Here is a 26,990-nt window from a genome sequence, read left to right on the forward strand (position 1 = left end):
TTCTCAAGATTCATACGGGAATGTTGTCAGTGAAAGCGTGGATTTACGAGAAAGGGATGTATGTACCACAGGGTAGCAGCTGTCGCCTGTGTAAAAAGTATAACACGTATTTATTGATAATAGCTTTGCCATTTTCTCTCTGGACATTAAACAGAAAAATTAAAAAAACCTCTTACTCCACATCAAATACGTTTTCTTTTGCCTTGTCAAAGTTTTGTGCAACATTTGTACAGTATTTTTTTTATTTAGTCTTCAATATGTTTGTTGTAGTATGCTATTGTACAGACACCGTGATGTAAGAGTTATATCTGTTCATGAGTGTTTCGGGGAAGCTGTTAAAAAAGTGCGAGATTTGTATAAAACTACCGACTACGTTGAAGATGCGGTATTTTCGTATGATGCAATAACACAACCAAAATACCTGTAATGTGTGATTGTCAGACTAACTTGACCTGCAGTCAAGAAGACAATAAAGAAAAAAAAGCTCCTCCCTGGCTCAGTGGTGAATGCCTCGCAGTCACAGTTCAGAAGTCCCTCGTATAAATCCGCGTGCCGGAGTATTTTCCGCGAGTATTTCTCGTTCTTGCGTGTACATGCATATCGATACGAATACACATACGGTGACCAACGGGGACACCGATGTTGACGTCTGCGCCAGTGGAAAAATCCAGTGGATAGTGCCAATGAAATTGCGATAGCAATAATAATTGCTGGGGTTTAATAACAATTATAGGGGTTTAACATTTCAAAACCACCATTTGATTATCGGTAACAATGTAGTGGAGGGCTCCGAAAATTTCTTGTCTCTAGGGTTTTTTTAGCGTCCACCTAAATGTAAGCACATGGGCCTCAAGCACTTCCGACTCCGTCAAAAATGCAGCCGTCGTGGCCGGGATTCGATCCCGCAACCTGCGGACCAGTAACTGAGTCCCTTGACCATTTGACTACCATGGCGAGTTTCTACACTTTAAACAGTTCACCAGAGCGTTGTTGCGTGCTGGCTAAAATGACACCGCGAGATTGAATAAAATGTGTTATCAGATCAGCTGACTGCATCCGCTCGTTAAAACACGACCAATAGACCCACCACGGAGCATAGTGGCTACAGCACTCAGCGGGTGCACAAGTCAATCTTGGCTGATTAACGATTGAGCACAAGCGCAACAGACAGTTATACGTTTTGCCTCTCTGTTAACGTGCTTGGGAATGAACGGCGAGAAAAAAATTCACGCTCTCCTCAGCCATGCAGCTTGGAATAACATGGTAGAATGAAATGTGAAGACCATGACATGTGTTTTGACAAAGCAACTGTTGAAATGAAATCATCAGACTTGCACCTTTTATTTCAGGAGAACATTGATAGTTTCTTGGTGACATACCATATTGAACCAAACTGCGCGGCAGGAAATACATCCGCTACACTTTTCCTTTACAAAAAAGTAACCACGCACAAGAGATACATTGTAAAGGGGCCCTGCAACAATTTTTCATGTAGCCAAGAGTCTAGTGCCTCAGAAATCTACCTCTACGAAAATTTCTAGACTACGTCCTGCATAAGTAGATTTGCAAACATTTGCCCCACGCTGTATTTGCATTTTTGTTTCTCTAGTCCCGGCGAAAGCACTCGTAGCTAAGCAAAGAGAGATGGCACAGGGTAACGAAAACGTCACTCGCGCCATGTGAACTTGAGTCTTTTTTTTTTCAAACATGCAACATTTCGGTGTGATCGCAGCGCATGGGCGGGGGGGGGGTGGTAACCACGAACTCGCCCTGCACAAATCATCTAACGACTGGCACAAGGATTTCTAGACAGTGGTAAGGGCGCCTAGGGGAGGCCTGTACCAGCGCGGCCTCAAATGTCTCGATCCCCACCAAGGCGGGGCGTTTCCACGTGGGAGTTCACTCAAACACAGTACCACCTGTGCGTAGTTGGAATGCTGCTCAATACGGCTGCGGTGTGACAGCTCAACCAACAATGTTCCTCACCTCGACCAAGGCTACGCCAGGCACAGATCGCGTGCAGAAGATCACGGGCCAGTGGCCCACGTACAAGTCTAACGCGTCACCCGGCTCGCCTAGGCACCACTACGCGATCCATCCTTCAACCAGTGGCTCCAATCCTGGCCCCAGGATTCTCGCACCCTCGGACACCCTGAACCTCAACTGACTCCATGGCAAGCCGTACATGCAGGGAGTCTTCGCCCGGCAGGATGTCCCGCTCGGTCCTTAAGCCTACGATTGAACAGCGCCTGGGCCGAACACTATGAGTGAGCCACGTGTTCCCGCGCTCTCACTCGTCTCCCAGTGCTTGGCGGTACGTGCCGTCGTTTTCCCGCTATTTATACGTGACACCCATATTGAAGCAGCGTTTTTTAAGCGAGTCCAGAAGCTAGAGGGTGAGCTGCTACATTCACCTATAATAATCCAGTTTCTTGCTGTTAGTCATTCCTTAGACGTTTCGTAAAAACGACGTTCTACTGCATCAATTTATGTTCAACCTTTTTTCTTACAATAGGCATAGTATGAATGCGTCGTACACACCACTCTTTGATGAAATTTCGAATAGTACGAGGCGTGCAAGGAAGTTCACATCTGTCGACGAAGGCAAGTAATGGTGCAGATTTTTCTGGTTTAACTTTTATTACTCCTCAAACGTTATTTCTCTACTAACTAAGAGATGTGTGCCCCTTGTAGGCATACGTACATACCTACAGACTCGTCGAACCAAACGGAACCACGCAACATCGGGAGCTCTGCGATAATGCTAGTGAGCGGTAAAACTGAATGCCAAGCATTTCTTGGGCAACTGCAGGCAATCTGACCGTTGTTTGTTACTCTATATATTTATGTCTTAACTCTCTACTGATCGTGTTCTGTTTTCACCTCTCTCTCTCTCTCTCATATATATATATATATATATATATATATATATATATATATATATATATATATATATATATATATATATATATATATATATGTATGCAGAAGAATAACTTCGGTTGCCGTAAGGTTATATATATGAAAGTAGATGCGCTTTCACATAACTGTTTATTATGCCGACGTTTCGACGGGAACCCCGTTTTTTTCAAGGCATAATAATATTTTCACATGTTCCGTGACTTCTTATAGCCTGTCGAGACAGAAGGGAAGGGGTCAAAAGAGAAGTAAAAAAGAAAAAAAGAAAAGAGAGAGAGAAAAGAACAAGAAACAGCGAAACGGAGGAGAAACAATAAATAAAATATAGAAAATCTAGGAGAAGAAGCAAGAACGACACGGCGTACTTAGAAAGGGGCAGCATCTCAACAGAGTAGGGCAGAGGTAGATGAGCATTGTCATCATTGTCAACAATACCTCCCCCGCACCCACTCTTCGCCAAGTGGGCAGTGGGCCACCGTCCTTGTATTTCACCTTTCCGTGTAGTCCGCTGGCGGCTCCTTTCTCTCTGAAGTTTAAGACAAGTTATTGGGGAGAGCTTAAGCGCTTCGGGTGTGTGCTGTTGGCGTTGGGAGGAATGAAAAAGCCGGTGATTGAGGCGCCGCCATTGATATTTGTTATATTCAATGGCTCCTTGCCTGTGAAGGAACAGAATGTGCGTTAAAAATTAAAGAAGAAAAAAAGAACAGGGGGGGGGGGGACTGTACGACATCCGGAACAGTCACCACACAGTTGCGGCTCACTGGGAAGACATGCGCGCATGTATGAAAAAGTTCACGAAACCACCTAGCTGTCAGCTTCTTGTCAGTGAAGGAACAGAATGTGCGTTAAAACTTAAAGAAGAAAAGAAAAGAAAAAGGGGGGGACCGTACGACATCCGGGACAACTTATCTGTGCGTACCGGCTGTGCTTAATGAGACAAATCATTTCTATGTTGTCAGATGCATAGGCTAAAAGCTTTGTTAGCGGGTAATATTATGGTCGTAATGAAACTGGACTAATTAGAGAGAAGTGTTTGCGGCTTTTAGCGGTCGTAACGCTGACAGAGTGCCTGGGTGTTCATTTATTCCGTATTTTATCGTGTTAAATTTGTAGATAAAATAAGATTCCCGTTGTTCCCACTCTCTGATTGTTCAAAAGTTGTTTTCTAGTAGTGTAACCCTGATGTCTTTAAAGCTGCGGTCTTTTAATGTGCAGTCTTTTGAAAGTGGAAGGCCTGGCAGAGATCGTACATGTGCCCGATTGGGCTTGAAACTAATTCTAAACAGAGCGTCTGTCTAGCCCACGTATTGCTTGTTACATACCCCACATTCCAAGAGGTATACGACGTTGTCTGAGTCACAGTCTAGTGCACCTCTTGTCCTGTGCTTGAAATCGGAGTGGGTGCTTTTCGCCACTGTCGTTGTCTGCATGTGTTTGCATACCTTGCATCTGCTTTGTCCGCAAGGGTGACAACCAGTTTGAGATTTCACACCTATCTTTGAATTTAATAAATGATCCTTTATATTTTTCAGCCGTCTGTATACAACACAAGGAGGAGAAGTGTTTGGATAGTCGCACGCTCTGTTCCAATATGTTAAAGTGTTTTCTTTGTAGGTTCTTTATGTTCGGTGGGTTGCTCGTCAAAGTTAATAGCAAGTTTTTGTTGCGGTGTTGGTCGGCATTTTTCCTGTGGTTGAGAAGAATCTGGCGGTCCACATTTTCAGCTTTTTTGATGGCGTCATCAATGATAGCTGGCGGGTATTCTTGATTAAACAGTACTTCGCGCATATGTGTGCTGTTTTTGTGAAAGTCCTCGGTGCGGGAGCAGATTCGTCGGAATGTGTGTGCTTGGGAATAGGGAATGCTGGTCTTGCAATGTTGCGGGTGGCAGCTTTTGAAGTGCAGGTATTGTTGCCTGTCCGTAGGTTTTCTGGATACGCTAGTTACCAACGCACCATGGTCAACTCGAATGAGTATATCAAGAAAGTTTATTTCAGTGTTAGAGTAGGAGTGTGTAAAATAAATGCAGGGGTGTACCTGGTTGAATGCCTGTATGAATTTGAGGAGCTCATTTTCCGAATGTGTCCAAATTATGAATATATCATCTAGGTACCGTTTATACAATAATGGTTTGATATCACAAGATGGAAGAAAATTGGACTCTATGTGGTGCATGAATATGTTAGCGTAGTTTGGGGCCATTCTTGTACCCATTGCCGTGCCGCTGATTTGAAGGTAGTACTGGTTGGTAAATTCAAAGCTGTTCAATTCGAGTGCTAGTCTTGTGAAGATTTCAATTACTTTTTTGCTTGGATAAGCGACAGGGTTGTGTGTGCCATACGATTCAACATGCGTCCTTACACCATCGTCATGTGGGATATTTGTGTAGAGTGAGCTAACATCCAATGTTACGAGAAATGCACCGTCTGGAATTTTCACGTCTGCTATTTCCGGAAGGAAATGGTTTGTGTCACGCAAAAAGGGCTCATGTGTGGGTGGTATGTCTTTGATTAAAGAATCAATATAACTGGAAATGGGTTCCGTTAACGTTCCCGTGCCTGATATAATGGGTCTGCCAGGGTTATTCTCTTTATGAATCTCCGGCAGTATGTAAAAATGACCAGGCGCCGAATGTACCGTAATGAGTGACTTTTTAAGCTTTGAATCAATGGCGCCTTCACGTATAAATCCTCTAGGGTTATTACAGTGATCTTTTTGTGCTCCGTGGTAGGGTAAAGTCGAGGCGTTTGTAGAATTGTTTGTTATTTAGTTGTCGTTTGCCTTCCTCAATGTTGTGCGATCTATTCAGAACAACAATCGCACCTCCTTTATCTGCTGGTTTAATGACGAGATCTTCGCAGTTGCTCAACGAGAGTAGAACCTCTTTTTCTGTTTTTGATATGTTATTCATGCTTGGTTTGTGCACCTTGTACGCATGTATAACATCTTTTTGAACCGCGTCTCTATAGAGATCCAGATGTCGATCTCTGTTGGCGTCTGGGGTCCATTGCCGTCCGATTACCCCACGAAAAAGTACGTTATCCTTTTCGGGTTTATCAAAGAAATATTCCTCCAATCGTAAATTTCGTGCGAAGTTGCCTAGGTCTTTTAGGAGCGTGAATTCATAGTACCTTCCGTTGCCAGAGCAGAATGTAAGTCCGCGTGATAGTATACTCAGTTCTTCTTTGCTAAGTTCTTTATCGGAAAGGTTAATAGTGTTTGGCTCTTTGGGGTGTGGTGGCAAATTTTTTTGAACGTGAGATGGTTTGGTATTTTTTCTGTAAGCAGCAGTGGGTATAGCTTGTGACACATTGTCCCGCGGAAATTTCTTCCCCTTAAGTTTTTCAATTTCCTCCGTTTTTTCGTGCTCAAATACGTCGAGTTCTTTAGCTTCCCACCCTGAAAGATAAAAGTTATTTCTTATATACCGCTTTTCGTCTGTCAGTGCGTTTAGAGTCTTTCTACAGTGTTCGATGGTGACCTTAGTTAGCTCCTGTGTGGCGTGATCGAGAATTTCGTTCAACCGTTTCATTTCCCCTTCGACAAAGTTATGCATCGATGGTGTTATCGACAAGCGCAGCCCCTTCGGAGCCGTACCCGCCAGTACATATTTTTCGAGGTTTTGCACGTGAAGTTCATGCCATATTCTTTCGTCAATAACTTTTCTAAGTTTAAGAAAATTCGGACCCATTCTATGGCCTAGTTCATCTGAAACGGACGGTGTTTGCCCACTCGCACAGCCAGTATGTCACTTTGCACAGACGCGGCGAATGGAGCCGCAAGGTACCCGGAGGTCGTACCTGGTTTGGGTTGGAGCTCCATCCCGTTGTGCCTCCCGTGACGAGCTTGCCTGTAGACGCCTGCTGTTGGCTGCTGGTGGTTGCTGCTTGCTCTTTGATAGCAAGCAGCAACCACCAGCACTACAAGCCATTGCAGTGATCTTCATCGTATGTCACGGGGCCTGAGCCTCTTTGGCTCGTGCATCTAGCTAGAAAATACCATACCGGACGTGGTCTCATAAGTGGTGGAGCGTGCTTTGGTTTGCACATCCTCCTGCTCTACCCGTCACCCCTGGAGCTTCAATCTGGTCGACGGTTGTGCGCTCAAGCAACAGCGATGGCAGAACCCAACGCGTCCGCTGCTGCAACCGCTCCTTCTCAGCCACTTAGGCTTCAATAAACTGTGAGTACCTCTCACCGAGAGCCTCCGGTATTTTCCGGCCTTCGTGGCGAAGATGCCGAAGAATGGCTGGACAGTTATTTATTTATTTATTTTATTTACAGAATACTGCGGCCAAAAGAACAAACAGGGGGCATAATAAAAAGTGATTCACAATGTAACCTAAATAAACAGAAAGTTCAAGCAATAAAACATGTTAAGGCAGTAGAACACAGGATAACATTTGAACAAAGTCAAATGACAGCAAGGAATTGCAAATCGCAACCGGAGAACGAAAATCAAATACAACGTGAGACAGTCCGAGATCTTGAGTTGTGTGGATAAAAACGGAAAGATACATAGTTTACAAAGTCAGGATTTCCATTATCAAAGAATGCTTCAAAAGATAACGCGTTCCAATCAATGATCGTCTGAGGAAAGAACGAGTTCATGAAAGATTAGTACGTGCGAAGTAAGGTTCGAGTGTGTAGCTGTGAGTATGTCGAGTTTGTCTTGAGATTCAATTTCTTATATAACTTTCTGGACAATTGTTAAATTTACGGAAATAAAGTGAGTGTAGAAATTTCAGCCGGGCAACAGCTCTTCGGTATTGTAAAGTAGAGATATTATTAACGGCCATGATTGTTGTTGGCGAGTCATTTCTGTGGTAGGCAATAAAGATAAAGGGAACCGCCTTTTGCTGCACCATCTCAAGCTTCTTAACATCATTCTTTATATGTGGGTCCCAAACAACACTAACATAATCTAACTTTGGTCTCGTAAAAGCATTGTAGGCCAACATTTTGATTTCTGAAAGCGGTGTTTTTAATTTGTGTCTAAAACAACTGAGCTTTCTAGAAGCAGATTAGCATGTTTTATCAATGTGGCTTGACCATGTTAGGTGGCTTGTAATTGTGGCACCCAAATATTTATATTCGTTAACCTCAGTCAATGGACAGTTGTTGAGACAATACGTATATTTAAAACGGTGTTTCTTATTTGTTATATGCATGACAACCGATTTATCGCTATTTAATTTCATTGACCAATCTTCACACCACTTGATCAAACCAGCGTTTGCAATTATTGGGACGAGGCGCACAAAACTGCACTACGTTCCTTTTTACCTCAATGACGTCGCTAAGTCCTGGTATTACAACCCCGAGAGCGACTTCTCAGATTGGGTGGCCTTCACGGGGCATCTCCGTCAGGTATTTGGCACGTCTGCAGGACGCTCTGCGGTAGTGAAACAGAAGCTCGCAACCCGCATCTAGAGGACGACGAATGATATACGTCCTACATTGAAGGTGTTCTTGCTTTCTGTCGCCGAGCACAAAATGACATGACGGAGGCCGATCACATCCGACACCTAATAAAAAGTATCAACACCGTGGCATTCAATGCATTCGTTACCCAGAATCCTACTACCGTCTGCGACGTCATCCCCACATGCCAACGCCTGGACGCGCTTCATTCCATGCACCTTCCACGCGCATCCTGCGGCGCTCGCTTTACCGGACATCATGAATTGCGAGCCCTTATCCGCACAATTGTCAGAGAGTGACTCCACGGCCTCATTTTAGGCAACCCAATCATTGAGTCTGTCTGCACACCTCCGTTCAACCTGCGTGAGATAATCAAGGACGAACTGGCACCAATGACAAGCGCTGCTCATGCCCCGTCTCCTGTGCGCTTTCCAGCGCTTTCATACGCAGAATTTGCAACATGGGCCCCTGCACCAGTTCCAATCGTGCCTGCGGAAGTCGGATGCGACCATTTGGCTGCGATAGCAACGCAAATGCCAAGGCCACCCCACTATTCTACATGGCGCCATCCGTGCCTCATCTGCTTCAACTGTGGCACAAGGGGTCATAGATCCTGTTTTTGCCGCTGTCGTCAGCCGAGTAATTGACGTGGTCATCCAGCCTGCGAGAGACACTTTGCCCGTAGACCCGATGAACATGATCCCGCTCCGTATGCGTCTACCTCCCGTCGGTCGCCCTCCCCACCACGGTCTCAAGCTGGGCCTCATCCTTCTCGTTCATCTTGCCGCCGTTCTTCATCACCGTTTCGGCGTACGTCATCACCCCTGCGTCCCGCGCCGATTTCTCTGGACTCGAAAAACTAGAAAGTGCAGTTTTCCGAGGGGAAACCGCTTGTTGCCGAAACGTTACAACTCCTCCGTCTCGTCCAGCTTATTTACTGCCTGTTTGTGCGGAAGGCGTTTTTGTTGACGCCCTTATAGACACTGGAGCCGCCATTTCGATAATTGATCATGAATTGTGTTTTTGCCTGCGTAAAGTGCAAACTCCTTATGCCGGTCCCATGTTATGTGGCGCTAATGACAGTCCGATTTGCCCGACCGGATTGTGTACTCTCGTTTTCTCATCGATGGAATCCGTCATCACATACAATCGGCTGTGCTGTCTTTGCGCGCTCGTCAGATAATCTTAAGCTGGGACTTTTTCTCAGCTGCATCTACTGTATTTTCGTGTGGTCGGCCCCTCATTTGTATAACGGACACTGAGTTTTCTTCTGCTGCCGATCTTTCGTCACCGATCCTTGTCACAGCTGCGGATTTCCTTCTGCCTCCTGGACAAGAACGTGTCGTTACGATCAAGTCACGAGACATTCTAGATGGTGACGCTGTGGTTATTCGTTGGCAGCGCTGCATTTTTCGAGGGATCACTATCGTATCTTGTTTAGTGTGGTTCTCACGTGGTTGTGCAAGCATCACAACATGCAACAAGACGCCATAACCACTACTTCTGCCAGAGGAGACCACTGTTGCCTGCATTAATGAAGAAGCACCGGATTGTGTCATCACTGGTTCATTTGCTTCGTCATTCTCAAAGTGTATGCTAGCGGAAGATTCATCTTCCGCTTTCAAGGCTACTCTTTGTAAATATCTCAACCCAACGCAAACTGATGCCTTGCTAGCGTTATTATTGAAGAACAATACTTGCTTTGAAGTTTGTTCCGAAGGTCTGGGTCAAACAACAGTGGCTGCTAATCGTATTGACACCGACGGATCCCATGTCATTCGCCACCACCTTTACCGCGTGTCGGCTTCTGAACACATGCTCATAGAAGAGCAAGTAAACGACATGCTCACACGCAACGTCATCAGGCCTTCGACAAGCGCATGGTCTTCTCCTGTCGTACTAGTCAAGAAAAAAAATGCCGCCATATCCACGAAGTGAATGATGATGAGTGGGCGAAGCTCCGGAAGTAAACCTGGTAAACCATGAATCCTCCGTACATTTTGCCCACTCGACTTTATTGCAACGCTACCCCTAGCGTACGTCGCCGCACTATATCGAACGATGACACGCGCCATATGGGGCATCATTCCTATTTTATAACACCTCGCATCTTTCATAATCAACTGCACGTACCGCCGTCTAGTTTATAACGTCTTGTATCTTTTGGACGGACGGACGGACGAACGGATGGATGGACGGATGGACGGATCGACGGATGGATGGATGGACGGATGGATGGATGGATGGATGAATGGACGGACGGACGAACGGACAGACGGACGGACGGACGGACGGATGGACGGATGGATGGACGGACGGACGGTTGGACGAATGGACAGATGGACGGACGGACGGACGGACGGACGGATGGACGGACGGATGGACGGACGGACGGACGGACGGACGGATGGATGGATGGATGGATGGATGGATGGATGGATGGATGGATGGATGGATGGATGGACGGACGGATGGACGGATGGATATGGCTGTACCCTTTAGATCGGGCGGTGGCTAGCGTAATACTTAGAACTGAACGAGAGGTGGCTACCTACAGGGGACGCACAGCCGACGCCTTACGGAGCTTCGCTCTTAAAAAGATGGCTCGGTACGCTTTTGCATTGATTACAGATCACTCTACAAAATTACTCGTAAGGACGTCTACCCAATGCCTAACATTGACGACGCTTGTGACGCTTTACAAGGTGCCGAGTACTTTTCAAGTTTCGACTTGCGCTCTGGTTATCGCCAGATTCCGATGCACGAGTCTGATAAAGAGAAGACTGCGTTTGCTACGCCAGACGGGCTCTTTGAATTCAATGTGATGCCTTGTGGCCTATGCAACGCCCCAGCCACGTTCAAACGAATGATAGACACGGTACAGCGGGGATTAAAATGGAAGAACTGCCTTTGCTACCTGGACAACAATGTCATCTTTTTGTCCAGCTTCCCACCGCACCTGGGACGGCTAGACAAAGTCCTCACGTGTTTTGCTAAGGCCAGTCTCCGGTTCAACACTACGAAGTGTCGGTTTGTCAGTCACAGCATCAAGGTATTAGGTCACGTCGTCAGTAAACATGGCATTGAGCCTGATCCCGACAAAGTTGCCAGTTGCCGCGGTACTGCACTTTCCTTCACCAACCACACCCAAAGACCTCCGCAGCTTCCTTGGCTTGGCGTCGTATTTCCGCCGCTTCTTACGTGATTTCGCTACTATTGTGGCTCCTCTGCACAAACTTCTGACTACGAACACACCCTTTGTATGGTCGGATGACTGCGAAGCCACTTTTGACACCCTTAAGCGATGCTTCACATCAGGGCCAGTGCTTCGCCATTTCGACCCTACAGCGCCTACGGTGCTACTCACTAACGCAAGTGGACTTGGCATCGGTACTGTCCTTCTTCAGCGGAACCACGCTTCCGAAGAACAAGTCGCGGGCTAGGCGAGCCGTACTCTGTCATCTGCTGAGCGAAACTACAGCATCAATGAGCAAGAATGTCTCGCCATCGTGTGGTCCGTACAAAGGTTTCGCCATTATTTACACGGCTGGAATTCTCAATAGTGACTGAACATCATGCTCTGTGTTGGTTATAGTCTCTCAAAAATTTGTCGGGACGCCTTGGCAGTTGGGTACTACGATTGCAAGAGTATAACTACAGCGCCACATATAGGACGGGTTGACAGCACCAAGATGCCGACGCTTCGTCACATTGCCCGCTCTCGCAAAGTGCCGAAGTGTCACCTTCCACCTGTTCGTCACCGCCCACCATAGTGGCCAAGCAGACAGCTGCTGGTTAGAAACAGTTCGTTGCCTCGGCGGACCTTCTTTCATCCACTGATCTCGTCTCGCTTTACATGCCAATACCTACTGCAGCACAATCATCGATCGGCTCACTGGCTTATTGCGTGCTCCGAACAGCCTCCTAAGACAATAACTTGCCCGTTTAAAGCTTCTGGATGGAACATTATGTCGGCAAATTTACCATCCTCTCAGTAACTAATGGGTTCCCGTCATTCCCCGCTCACTTCGCCTGGAAGTTTTACAAGCGTTTCATGACGATGCGACAGCTGGCCACTTTGGGTTCCACAAGAATTTCGACCACCTCAAGACTCGGTGCTTTCGGCCTGGCCTCTCCACTTCTGTCGCCAAGTACGTCGCTTCCTGCGCGTCATCCAGCACCGACAACGTGCCACGTCTTTTCCCACGGGGCCATCGCAACCATTGCCGTGTCCGTCCACTCCCTTTGAATTTGTCGGCATAGACTTATACGGATCTCTTTCGCTTACGCCAGCCGGTCACCGTTGGATTGTTACTGCCGTGGACCACCTTACTCGCTACGCGGAGACGGAGCTCTTCCGTCTGGGGCTACCTCTCAAGTCGCCGATTTTTTCCTTCGCACCATTATTTTACTACATGGCGCATCGCGTGTGCTTCTTAGTGGCCATGGCAAGACATTTCTTTCACATGTTCTTGCTGCAATCCCCCAGGTCTTTAACACCATTCAAAAGACCACATCAGCGTATCACCCAGAAACTAATGGTCTGACTGAGTGTTTTCACCGAACTTTGTCCGACATGATCTCTATGGACGTTCAACCAGATGACAAAAACTGGGACATCATATTTCCTTTCGTCACGTTCACATATAATACTGCCATACAGCGTACGACAAACTTCAGCCCGTTTTTTTCTCATGTATAGCCACGTACCGAATTTGGTTCTGGACACCACTTATTTGTCCACATCTTCCGTTCCATCTTAATCTCTCCCGGAAGAGTTCGCCACTCGCGTCGCCCACTGCCATGAAATCACCCGTGCCAACACTGCTACTATCCAGGACACGAGATAAATTGACATTGATGCAACGCGTCGAGTTGTCCTGTTCCACCCAGGTGACGAAGTCCTTTTGTGGACACCTGTTCGTGCACCTGGGCTCTGCGAAAAATTCCTTCATTGATATCTCGGTCCATACACTGTCCAGGAAAGAAAATCTAAAGTCAGCTATCGCGTTGCTCCTGTCAACGCGGCTCCCGATCGCTGTCACCGCCGAATCGAGATCGCCCACGTCCCTCGACTGAAACAATATATTCGGCGTCCTTTCTAACTTGCTGCCCTCTTTCGCGAAGGGGAAAAATAGTGTGAGCGCTGACTATTTACTCATGTTCATCTGCATGACCAAACTATTGTAGTGAACATCATCGTATGTCACGCGGGCTGGGTCTTTGGCTCGTACATCTGGATTGCAAAAAAATAACCTGGTAACTACCGTACCGGACGCGCTCTCATAATATATATATATATATATATATATATATATATATATATATATATATATATATATATATATATATGCATTTATGAAAACAGAATTCAATGTTACAACTAATATCAATAGGCAAGTTCTTGAAGTGAAGGACTTCTACAGGGATCCGCGCGGTAGCCCAGACAACCAGCATGATACACAAAACAGCAGTAGTAGCCCAGAGGAATCCGAGAGGCTACCAGTAGTGACAGGAAACATTTTCAAAAAGCCGTTAGGTAATGGCATTAAGCCATTAAAAAAAGCCGCCAGTGGCAGCGCTGACTTGACTAATGCAAAAAATAAGTGCCCGTTTTCTGCAATAATGGAAGCCTAAAATAATGCGTGGCAGTCTGGTATTCTAGCAGAGATCCCCGGCAGGTTTTGAAACTGCTTTGGAAAATGAACCCAGCATTCATAAAGCGGCAATTGTGGTTGCACTACTGACTACCCAGTGAACAATAACACATATGTACTCCGATGATACAGTTGTCACGTGCGGTTAGCGTCTACTTTATTTAGGCGCCAGCCAATGAAGTAGATTTACGTAGCAATGTCAACAGCTAACGTCATCTCGAGCACAAGTGGTACATATAACGCTTGTGCTTCAAGAGTTGCTAGCTTCATGTTGCTGTTGTCGTTTTCACGCAACTATATGCTACTGGTTATAAAACTCATACGCGTATATGAATGTGCGTACTACGTTTGTATATACATCTGCAAAATTGGTAGGGGAACGTGAGCGATAACCACAGTCTAATAAAACTACATCGCAACGTCATTTGACTTGGTGGGTGCGCATACGCAACCTTTCATTTTCACAGTCATATCTTTTTACTTCCTTGCAGCGCACCAAGTGTTTACATCTAGCGTTGTGCCCCAGACGTCGCTTTCCATTTTCGATCTGTGACGCGCCAATTCGGCGGGGGCACGGTAGTGGTGAAGACTATGTGGCTCGTTATGCCTTGATTAAAAAGGTAGCGTCTCTTTTCTCAGTGGTGAACCAGTGCCACACACATCATTACGTCTCTTCTTGACACGTGCCTTGAGGAAAAGAGCGCCTGTGCACGTAACACCGAACACATTCTTGCCACGCACGACGCATTGGTTTGATCACAGCGAGGACTCATAATATTCGTTTTATTTATTTACATCTATCTTGCGTTACGACTAGCGCAAAACGTTGATTTTTCGCGCTCTACTAACAACGCTTACGTAGATGCCGACATCAGAATTTCTGCGATAGCAGCTTTTAACACAGCGCGTTAATCACTGCCCTGCGTTATCCGCCAAGCGAGCCACGCGCATTTCACCACCACCGTGCCCTTGTCGGATCGAGCGCATAACGGATCGAATCTAGCACGTCACGAACGCGTTTAGAACCCGCTGCCAGTGAGTAAAAAATAATAATGTACAAATGAAAGAACGCACGTGCGCACTCACGACTAAAGATGGCGCGGCGATGCAGATTTATTGAATTACGGTCATTTCTCAAGCTCTGTGACCTATTTTTCAGGTAGGAGTACATCTCTATGGAGTAATTTCGTTAGGTATTATTCACAGTAAAAAACAAGACACTTACTTTTCCTCCGCATGCTTCCCATAACATCGATTTTCAGGGTACTTGGGTATGCCCATTTTTTGTTTAGCGCAAACCACGCGACAACCTTTCCCGGCGTGCAGATTTTCATCCGGGTAGTGACTCGATACCAGGAGGCCACAGGTCATGCTAGCCGGCATCACTGACCCCGCCTGTCCTCACCGAAGGCCAGTGACATACCCGAGCACAATGTCCGTCTGTGCCCACCTATTTTAGGCCGTGCCTCTCCACATCTTATGCTCTCAGGCTTGCACAAGAGTTTGATGTACTGTTGTGGCAAACGGCTGTTTACTCGGGCACTTGACTTGTGCTTTTTGTTTGATAGATCTAGCATCGCAGGCAGGCGTGGTTGAACGGTCAGTGCAATTTTCCCTCATGGCCTGAAAGTTCATAATTTTCGCATGGTGCTGAATTTGCCTTTTCTGCAGCTTGTGGGAGAGTGGAGGAACCAGGCCGCAGTGTATTCGAGGGTCCCACCAGTGGAGTATGTCGCATTTCCCCAAATGACGAGCAATCTCTGGAAAGCATTCCTTAAGATGCGGGATAAGCTTGTCACGTTATTATGTGCGAACTGTTTCTTTGCAATCAAGGGACAATTTAGGTGCTTCTATCTATCTATCTATCTATCTATCTATCTATCTATCTATCTATCTATCCATATATTTATCTATCTATCAATCTATCTATCTTTCGATCTATCTATCTATCTTTCTATCTATCTATCTAATGATAGCTTCGTTACTATTGTACAGGCCTGAATCAGCATGGGATGGTGAGATCACTAAACGAATATGTTTGGCTCATCATGAAGGAAAGTTCTATTCATATTGGTAGTCTATCACTAGAAGCTGTTTTTTACGGTAATGCTGTGCGTTAAACGGCAATTTGTCCTAGTTTGGCTTGAGATTGGAGTTAAGTGTCACGTTATTACGTTGGTAATTTGCTGATAGTGAACACTGTAAGTACTGTTCACGTGACCGCCATATGACAATACACTATAATGTTTCTCGCAAGCAGTTTGAAGTACAAATATAGCTCTGTGAATCAATACTTGTCTGCAATGCTGAATGCCTAGTTTTGATTCCAGCTCTAATCCTGATTTGCAATCTTTCTTCGCGTAATTATAGTCTCACCAAAAACACTGCTAAAACTGCCCCACCATGGCGGTCTTGTAGCTAAAGTACTCGGCTGCTGACCAGCAGGTTCTGGGATCAAACCCCGGCTTTGGCGGCTGCATTTCCGACGCAGGCGTAAATGTTGAAGGCTCATATACTCAGATTTGGATGCGCGTTAAAGAACCCCAGGTGGTCAAAATTTCCGAAGCCCTCCACTGCAGCGTCTCTCATAATTATATGGTGGTTGTGGGACGTTAAACCGCACAAGTCAATCATCAATCAAAACACTGGCAATGCGTGCTCTACATTTTCTGCACTCAAGCCCCATAAAGTGATAAAACACAATATCTGAAGTACACAATCGTAGATGTTTGTTTCACATAAAGAGATAACAAGTATCTGTGGCTCCCAACCCTCGTCCTATGAGCTATGGTATAGAGATATGTTCACACGCTCAATAAAAAAAAAATACGCGTTTCGTTACTTAATGCGACAAGTACCTCCTAATTTTCAAGCCATGACCTGTTCATTATGTTCACCACTGATCTATGCCCTTGCATGGAAATCTTAAAATCCGTAAAATAAAAGAGACGACCACGAGCACGGCCTTTGGTAGGTGGTTAGTTACGTTCTCAGAAAGGTACTTAAAAGCATTAAAAGTGCACTTGGCTTGCTAAGCAATTGTTCCCAAACAATAGTGCCAAAATTTTATCGGAGAATAGGTGAAAGCCCTCTCTTCTAGACGTATACGTCGGGCACATACTCGTATACCACGGGGGGTAACCCATAGCTTTGCGCCGCATACAAATGGTAGTTCTAACACGAAGGGTGAGAACGGACATTGGTAATTGAAATACTATACCATGAACAAAGCCCGACGTCGGCAACCTATGTCTGAGGAATGGAATGAAAAATAAATTGTGTCATTATTTCTTGGTGCTGTCGTTGTACTGAATGGAGAGGAGACGCCCTTGATTGAATTCTGAAGGTGCCCTCCGCCGCTTATATACAAACCACCCACATTCGAGAAAGAGAGGTGTACGGGATAGAGGTCAGCAAAGATGCCCTTGACAGAATTCCGAACGCTTGCTCCGCTGCTTGAAGGCGGTTTTAAGATCACAAGCCTAGTACCCCAGAAAACTTCCGGGCAACTCATTTACTACCTCTTAATTTCAAAACTGATGGCACGTTCTCAAGTTTTTTTTTCAAAAGTAAGGAAAATCTTTCTCTATTTTTTGCAATAAAAGGAACGGGCGTAAAGTTCAGGGGAACTTCTTATAGTTTTGTAGTAGTTCAAAAGAACATTCATTCGAATATATTTTGCCAAATAGAGGAAGAAAAGTGCAATACATCAGCGGGCTATTTCCTAAAGCTGTTGTAGCCCACCGACGCTAAATAAGCACACCAGTGAACGAAACCGAATGTCATCAAGGCGCGTGTTTGTAAACAGTGAAAGGGTCTATATACACATCGCCCACGTTAAAGAGAGACGAGACGAGGCTCGAGGCACGAGATGGAAGGTGCATGCGCAGAGGGGATGTGTACGGCGCCGTCGCCAAAGCGTGACACCGAGCGACTAATAAATGCTCCGCATTCAAAAATATCGTCAACTAAGTACGAATCGTACCAAAGCATTTCGATGTAGTTCTCTACGGCACATGTAGGTGAGCGTACTTTGCCTATGCTTGCATAATCAAAAGCAAACGGGGCTTCGAAAATGTTCAATGTGGCTGCAGACCTGAGCAGTTGTTTACATGCTATTGAGATTGTAGTGTCATGTCACTTTAGATCGAGCATTTTTTGATAAGGAGAAATTTAAGCCAGCCATTTCGCGCTGCGTGTTGCATCATTTTATTACCCCTTCCTCTCTCTTCTCAAACTCGTCCCTGGTCACTTCTACCATACATGTCGGTGAACCTCTATTCTGATGGATACCTATACGCTGTGAACAGAAATATACTGTCTAATAAGACATTGAAGCTGAACCTCCATTGTATATCTCATTCTGGGTCATAAATATACTGCACAGCTTTATATAGGTCTCTCATGCAAAAGGGCTCAGCATTTCATTGGTCTATACTGGTCTTTGAGATTAGATTTCAGCGTCACATACAGTTCGACACAACTTTTCGCCTCTCTTTCGTAATGAAGCCATACCAACGAGTGTGAAATCCTGACAGGACAATTGCTAAATATTCAACAATATATTGACAAGCATGTCCCTATGGGCGATTCATGCAGACTTTTGTTTATGAAGCGATATCTCAAAATGAGGATAACGTTCTTGAAGGTAGTTGTAGCCAATCATCGAGAGAGTCAATGTTCTACTAAAAGGAATGACACAGCCTCAATTATAATAATGTATACCTTACGCAATCATATATCAGTAGCTTCCTTGATATTTATCATGTCATGTTCAGTAAAATTGTACATGTTATTCATTAGTGCATTGCACTGTGAAAGTTGTTCAGACTGCAATTAAAGTCGTCACAAAAATAGAAAAAGGGCTCCTTGCAGCTCGTATTCATGGTCAGAATATTATCATAAATGCCATCTTGTTTTTTTTCTTTGTTTTAGATGCCCAGGCTGTTACTAACTACACGTTTCGTCGTGTGATTAGGGACTGCGCTATTGTTTTCAAGGAAAAAGAAAAGAACAAAACAGGTAATGCTTTTAAGGCCAATATTACGCAATGCTTAGGGTGTTCCACGTAAAATCTGTAAAAAACCAACAAAATATGCCAAAGCATTTTGTAGTGTAATAGAATTTCCACGGAAAACAGTTGCTATAGACATGCAGACAAACGCACACGTATACGTACCCAACACTATGTCCATATTTGTGGTGCAGCCATGCATGTATGTGTTTTTAGTCGTGCTGTCAGCTCTAGAAGGGTCATTACAACATTCTATAAATAATAAAACACGGTCCAATAGGAAACGTACTCTTAGAACAAACACGAACATGATTTCAATTGCTCTGTTTGCTCTTTGTAGTGCGAGAGAGAGAAAGAAGATAAGAAAAGTAGGGCTGTGAAATAGACTAAGTCCAATTCACTACAATACACAAAGAACAGCAAAAGGAGGAAAGAAAACGAACAGCCGAAATATACTTTCCGAGACCACAGCTTGGCGTCATATCTAGCACTAAAAACGCCGAATAATTGGATAGGCGAGAATAGGCATCAGTCGAACAACCATTGGAGGCACTTCAGTACAGACGGCGAGCGTGTTTCTGTTTGATATCAGTGTGCATTGTGCAGCTGTACAGTTTTTTTTTGGTGTCCATCTCCTCACTGACCGGAAGGACCGTGAAAGGGTGGAGAGGCTCAGCCTTCCCATCACTAGAAAGGTCAAGCCAGGAGTTCGTTGTATAAACCTCCTTCTTTTCTCTTCGAACGTAATAAATTAATTTTCCCTTCGGCTCTCTCTCTCTGCCAAAAAAAGGCAGACCCCGCGTACAGTGAGAATCGATAATACACGAAGCACGAATAAAGAAGGTGGATATGTCACTAACACCCGCACAACGTTACAAGGTAGTGGTAAAGTCTGCGGTACATGACATTTATGTCATGATTATTATGTTTTCACGTGTCATATACCTTCGTTGTCTATTATCGTCACGTGATAAGAAATTTCGGTATATGTGGAGCTAGCGAAATGGCCGCGGGCATGCTATGAGCGAAGTATGTAGTCATGTTTTTCATGAAACGCATGTCATCATTATCATGTTTGGTCGTGTCCCTTACCTTCGTCTTCTGTTCGCGTCATGCAATACCAAATTTAGTATTTGTGAGGCTAGCGATCGAGAAGGCCGCGAGATCAACATTATATTGCGTGGCATGTTTCCATGTTCTTACAAGACATGCGTGTCATGGTTATCTTGTTTGCACCAGTCATACACCTTCGTCATCAATTTACGTCTCATAATACCGAATTTGGTATATGTGAAGCTAATGAATGGCCGTGAGCGCAAAATGACCGTGGCGTGTAGTCACGTTCTTACGTGACATGAATGTCATGATTATCAATTTTGCACCAGTCATATACCTTCGTCATCTATTCACGTCACGTAGTAGCAAATTTGGTATATGTCTAGCTAGAGAACGCCAGTGAACGCATTATGACCGTGGCGTGTAGTCCTCTTCTTACATAACATTCATGTGATGATTACCAATTTTGCACCAGTCATTTACTTTCGTCATCTATAGACGTCACGTAACACAAAATTTGGTATATGTGAAGCTGGTGAGACGGCCGCGAGCGCATCGTGAGCGCAGCAGGTAGCCATGTTTTAGGGGCGAAGCTCTTCATGGCGTCACTTGTGCGTCATAATAGAGGACTCATAGGGCGCCTAAACAGGTAGTGGTATTATCGACGAGGAAACTTCCTTGCGCTTCCCCGGTAAAAAACATGCCGCTAGCGTGACGTGATCTCGTGCCATCGACTACTTTTCAGACAGCTCTCAAAGCCGTGGAAGCGGCTCAAGATTGTTGGTGAGCAAGACAATTGTATGGGCTCTTTAATTACTGTACTGGAGGAGTGACAAGCCCGACAGGAGCCGATACCTGCATGTTTACTTGCGATGGTAAACCTGGTACCACTCTTCGAACTACTCAACCTTATTGACGTAATAGTGTCTGCTAAGGGCACAGACAAGGAGACATGCAGCGGGCAGCAGCGCATACTTCCGACGTTTTTTGAAGTGCAGTCAGAAAAGCTCTCTGTGTGGTGGCTTGAGGGCACGTATGGCACATCTAGAGCTGCCAACAAAAGCTTGATAGTTAATGAGGGGCAGATTCGTGGTCACCCGAGCTGCATCACCGAAGTTGTGAGACTAGCATCTCTGATGCACGGCAGATGCTTGGTCATCAAGAAGGAACTCTCAAGTATCTTTAAGTGCTCAAAACACACTTGTCTGTCTTGCACATCATTCCATACACGAGCGGAAGGCAGTTGCTGGCCAATAGCAATCTTTTATTCTTGAGACAGCTATGGAGGGTGGCGAGAGAGTTGACGGTCTTAATTCACCTAAACATGTCGTCCCGTAAGCCGCAGAACAAACGTACCGCCCAAACAGGCAACTACAATAAATTGATAGTCGAGAGCCTGGAAATCCACAAGTGGTCGCGATGACAAAATAGCACTGTGAGGACACGAATGGTTTCCCCAGCATTGTCAAATGAGGTGCCCGGTGCCCGGTGGGGGTAGTTCGTATAGTACGCGGTGGTCTTTGTGCACATGGCAGCGGGGTTCAATGCTATGGATGCGTGCACGGCGTCCCTTGTCGTGAACTAGTACAGGTGCAGTGCTGTGGAGCCACCGATGATGCCTAGACGCTGTACCACAACAGTGATGGCAGTTGCGGCAAGTGAATAGGTGCCGGGGAGGCATGGACGCCGTCGTCACATAAAAGATTACTGCGGCTCTTGCTTAGCGGGCGCCATGCACGAGGAAACGGAGACTTAATACTTCGTCTTCGTCAACTTCACAATTGTGGTAAAGTAAGCAGGCTGGTGCGGCTGTTCTTTATCCTCCAGTCATGTCCTTGCTAAATTGCCAGGCGAGGGCACGCCAGGGTTTGCATGTGTTGCGCTAGAGCACAAGCCTTTGAGCGTGCAGCGTGCATGTGTGTTTGTGTGAGTCAGTGTTTTAGGGGCGAAGCTCCTTCAAGCGGCACCCGTTCGTCCCTCGTAGTACGTAACATGTCTTACGCTTTGACCTCCAAGGGGGTGCCGGTGGGAGATTTCTCCTGTGCGTTGTTGAACAATAAAAAATTGCAGCGTTTGCGTTAACTAAAAGCCAAATACTTCTGTTTCTCATTCCCCATTAGCAGCCATTGGCATGTACATTAAGCAGTATCTGACAAGAAAAGGTTGCTACGTTATACTTGCTAGACGTAACATCCTTTGTTTTAGAAAGGTTTAGCGAGCGTTGGGCCGCAGTGCCATGAATACAGTGAACTAGTATATACCATGAACTCGAGGTGGTTAAAGGTGGGAAGTAGACACGAAGCGCCAGCCGTAAGAAAGTGTGCGTGTGCCACCTCTCGTTTAGTCCTTGGAATGTCTGCTGGATGGCGGTGCTTCTATATGCGGAATATATAATGAAAAGATGTGAGATTGTTGTACTTGGAGTGTTGACTAGATGGACGAATGGACACACAGACAGATGCAAGGACGGACGCACGGATGGCTGCACGAACGGATGGACGCATGGGGGGACGCAGGGTGGATGCACGGACGATCGCATGGACGGACGCAAGGATGGACGTGCGGACGCACGTACAGGCGCACGCACGGACGGGCGGATGGACGCATGGGTGGACGCATGGATGGACGCATGGACGGGCGGAAGCAAGAACGAATACACGGACTGATGCTTCGCCCCACTCTCTATCATCCACCCCGTGGATATGCTGCAATTTTTTATTTCTTTTTTACCTTACGCGCGGCCTTATTTAACGTTTTATCAGGATATTTACAGGCAGTGACTGTGACAGAACTGGCAAATGGGGGTGTTTTTGTTTGATGCAACTATGAGTACATCGACCAAACACAGCTACGTTTCAGATTATTTGCTCTGTATGAGAAAATAAACCATGTTCTTCCTCTTAATAATATATAGCTACTTTGATGTAGCGCCATATAGTGTTTTGGTGCTCGTAGTTGAGACTGACTATCACTGACTAGCAATGTATCCTACTACTGATCAAAGGACAATGAATGAAAACTGAAGAATGAGGTCTGAAGAAACAATACAGTTGCAGCCATGCCACCTTACTATCACGCAGTCTCCCAGAATTGATGCAAAAAATCATGAGAACAAGCCAGAAGGAATTGAAAAGTTTTCATACTCAAGAAATAATGACCGCGGCATGCAATAAGTCTTTATCCGTCCCGCCCTCGCTATCGCATCACTGAAGAGCACCGAGCGCTACTCATTTGAAACAAGAGAGCGCCAAACCAGATGCACTGGGTCGATAAACTTGCTCGCTAGGTATACAGCGCATGCGCAGCCCTTGCCTGTATTTATCCGCCGGTGCGCTTCGCGAGCGAGTGGTAGCCTAGTCAGTGTTACGAGTTATTCTGAGTGCGCGTCTGTGTTATGGGGGTTCAAAGCATCGGTTATTGATAAAATGATCCGCGCTAAAACGCATCGGACTTCATACACGCGACAATGAATATTAGAACAATATCGCTGGAGGCCAAGGAATTCAGCCAATTTTGTTCGCGTGCTCAAGCATAAAAAATGGTTGCTGAATATTGTGGAGTGCTCCTAGATATTCTAGCGCGCACTGCACGAGATTGTAGGTACACTGTCAATATTTATGAAAGGAAGCACCACATGTTGATGCCGGCAATGTTACGCAGCTGTAAACAACTGGTATTATAAAGCATATATGGCTTTTGAACGTGCATATCTGTACGTTCTGTATGTCTGCACAATTTGGACACATCTTTGGCGTTTCACTAGGGCTAAAATTGCGATCAGAGGCACCTTTTCTCTTCGGGCTCAAAATAACTTGGGTTCTTATAGTTCGTGGGACCTGCCAGTTTATTTTTCTCTCACCGATGACGTAACCGATGGTTTCAATAGATGTTCTGTATCACAAGCACCTTGGCAGCGTAATCTTCGTACTTTGTTTTGCGTGCTTCAAATCCGGATATTTTTATCTGAAGTTTTATGGTGCTTTGTCCTCTCACATGTTATAGTGCTTAATAAATAATTTTATTGGTCATGTTAACCTCACTTAATCTGCTAAGTATGTATTTGTTTTTCCTCTTACAGGTGTAGTTTCAAGCTGGGAGCTATGGGTAAACAATCTGTTCAACACCAGCTCTGAGTTCTGCAAGAAACAATACCTAAAGGTGTGCAAATGCGACCAACCCATGCAATTCAACATGAGTGACTGTGAAAGACAACAGCACAACCAGGAATCTTTTTGATAAAAATAAATGTCTAAAAAAGTTGTTGAACATAAGAAAATGATGATTCACTGGCACTAAATAAAGTTTTGAAGTTTTTTTCAGTTGTGAAGATTATTTGTGGTTTTATTACAGAAAGAAGGAGCAGGAGCAAAAGGCTGCGAAGGCCTAACAAACGGCTCCCACTCCGGTTGGCATTCAGCATCAGCGGTACAAATGAAAATACAAAATTCATCACACAAAGTTATAATAAATTAAAGGTCAAATAAGCAATATACAGATCAAATGATAAATAATAGATGATAAAAAGTAACATGTAGGTTAAATCAAATCAATCAGGATAAGCAGCCCAGAATACAAACAAATATATACGTGAGAAACAGTAGTAAAATACATCTAATTATAACTCTCCAGAAAAAAAAATTCTGACTTCAGTGAAATATTACGTAAGGAACAAGAGTGAATTGCATTATTCAGTTGTGAATTTCGCTATTGCGATACTTACCACACCAAATCAACGTTTCCTCTGTTAACCAAATAGTATCTCGTATCGGCAACATACTTCCTTAACAGGCCATCGTCCCTTTATCAGAACTTCTTGTGAATTAGAGATCAGCTGAGCTAATTTGGAACGCAGTTTGCAGCATCTAGGTGTTAAATATCATTCACACTTGGCGGAAACTGCTGGGTACGAGCCGGGTGGTGCGTGCTGTCGCATACGTGACTGCCATTCCACAAAACAGCTAATTGAATAACAGCTGCAATAAAAATATTATCAGCTTCTCGTTACCTGACCGCCTTTATTGGGGACAGGTTTGCTCTAAAATATGTGACAGGCTCACCAGACGATGAAATGTCCGCGATGGCTCACGGGGGAGTCAGGCGTGTAGTGTGTGAAAGTGTGGTACTTGTTCGATGACTTGCAGACTCAAAAAGATATGACAGAGGCAGGTAAAATTGTCCTGATGTAGAGCAAGGCGGCTGTTGATTCATTGTGGTGGTCATCTTTGCATCCTGTGGTGGACCTCGAAGAGTTCTATCGGCTTCATTCTGCACTTCCTTCCATACATCGCTGTCTCGTCCTGGGTGTGAACCAGCGTTGACTGGGTTCACCGGACCACTGCACTCAGATCACGAGTGGAGCCCTGTGAACTGTCTAGTGTGTCAGGCCGTTATGTCGGCCACCTGTACGATCATGGACTAGCACTTTGTTGCCGTCGTTAAGGCATCAAGAAGAATTACGGTAACGACAATTGCAGCACACTCCACGTAAAAAGAATCACGAATTCAGCACGTATTTCTCGTGCGCTTGGTGCCAGCACACCCTACCTCTAAGGAACATTACGGCGCCAAACATTTGTAGAATCAATGTTGTAGCAAATCTGGCGACACACGTACAGGATGTGTTGGTATGCTGTGTTACCGCAATGAATGTAAAAATTCATGTTTCCGATAAAGTCTCTATGTATTATTAATACTTTTAGTGCTTCTAGGAGGGGGAGGTGGATGCAAAAAATTATCAGGAACAGGTGGGGACGCTTCCAAAATTGGCAGAGTGAGCAGCCAGGCGAATGGTTTTTTTTTCTTGAGGTATGCATGTCATAACTGAAACAGTTTTGGGTTGGGAGCACGGGTCTGCTGTGACAGCCCTTGGCTACGCCACTTCTCCTATGCCCACAAAGCATCAAAATAATACAAAGTAGGGAATCACAAAAGGGCTAACCCCGAGGAAGTGGCACTATGCATCAAAATTATTCCCATGGTTGCTGGCCTGGACTGCAGATTTTCTGCTCACTCATATGTATACGAAGGCAACCTGCTTCTCTCGATTCTGCGCCCGATCTCAATAGAGCTTCCAGCTTTACGATCGCTAGTTCATTGAGCCTCTGTCAATAGAACCTCGGCCAATAGAACGATTACAGAGCACCACTATTTTACGAAACTGGTTAGAAGAAAGAAGAACACTATACGAACGGCACATTGTGGAAGGAGTCTTAAACGCACGTACTAGTGCTTGGCAGAAGCCTGAAATCCGCCAGGCGTTGCCTTGCAGCGTCTGTCCTTGATAAAGAAATCGCAAGGCTGTGCTCTTCTTGGTGAGTTGTGCGAACTGCATTGTGTGCGGAACCATTGCCACTGATCTCACAGTGACTAGGTAGCCACTTAAAATTGGCCTCGTGACCTGTGTTTGTGACGTGTTGAGAAAACTTGACAATATCGTACGTTAATTGACTGATCAATTTGTAGGTTTTAACGTCCCTAAACCACCATACGAGTATCAAAGGTTCCGTAGTTGAGGGCTCCAGATATTCAGACCACCTGGGGTTCTAACGTGCACCCAAATTTGAGCACACGGGCCTACAACGTTTCCGCCGTCATTGGAAATGCAGATGCCACAACCAGGATTCGATCCCGCTACTTGCGGGTCAGCAACCGTATCCATTAACCACTAAATGACCGCGGCAGGACAATATCGTACGTTAGCTATTCATGGCAACCCTATCGAATAACTGAGCGCATGCACTGTAAGGCCAGTTTCCAGTGGAAAATACAGCCCAATAGCTTCGTCTCTGGGATGCGATACTCTAGGGCACTGCACAGAGCTGCAAGTTCTACCGCCGTAAATGTAGTAACATGTGACAGCTTGGTTCGCAGGGTTATCCTTTTGCGGTCATAACCACCGCACCACCACAATCAGACGTTGTG

The 26,990-nt window shown here is 45.3% G+C and overlaps 1 protein-coding gene across 3 annotated transcripts in view; it reads left to right on the plus strand.

The window, feature by feature from the left end:
- The window catches only part of LOC119185873 (uncharacterized), a 67,537-nt gene extending 43,149 nt beyond the window's left edge, over positions 1 to 24,388 (plus strand). For 2 of the 3 annotated variants that reach the window (XM_075870690.1, XM_075870691.1), the window contains exons 4-6: positions 2,516 to 2,604; positions 18,935 to 19,021; positions 24,148 to 24,388. In XM_075870690.1, the coding sequence (XP_075726805.1) occupies positions 2,516 to 2,604; positions 18,935 to 19,021; positions 24,148 to 24,305 (334 nt within the window). In that variant the 3' untranslated portion in view covers positions 24,306 to 24,388. The remainder of the gene's footprint in view (positions 1 to 2,515; positions 2,605 to 18,934; positions 19,022 to 24,147) is intronic. The other variant, XM_075870692.1, reaches the window with a different exon arrangement.
- Positions 24,389 to 26,990: the final 2,602 nt, after the last annotated feature.

This window comes from Rhipicephalus microplus, chromosome 8 (genome assembly GCF_043290135.1).
Source record: "Rhipicephalus microplus isolate Deutch F79 chromosome 8, USDA_Rmic, whole genome shotgun sequence".
NCBI lineage: Eukaryota > Metazoa > Arthropoda > Arachnida > Ixodida > Ixodidae > Rhipicephalus > Rhipicephalus microplus.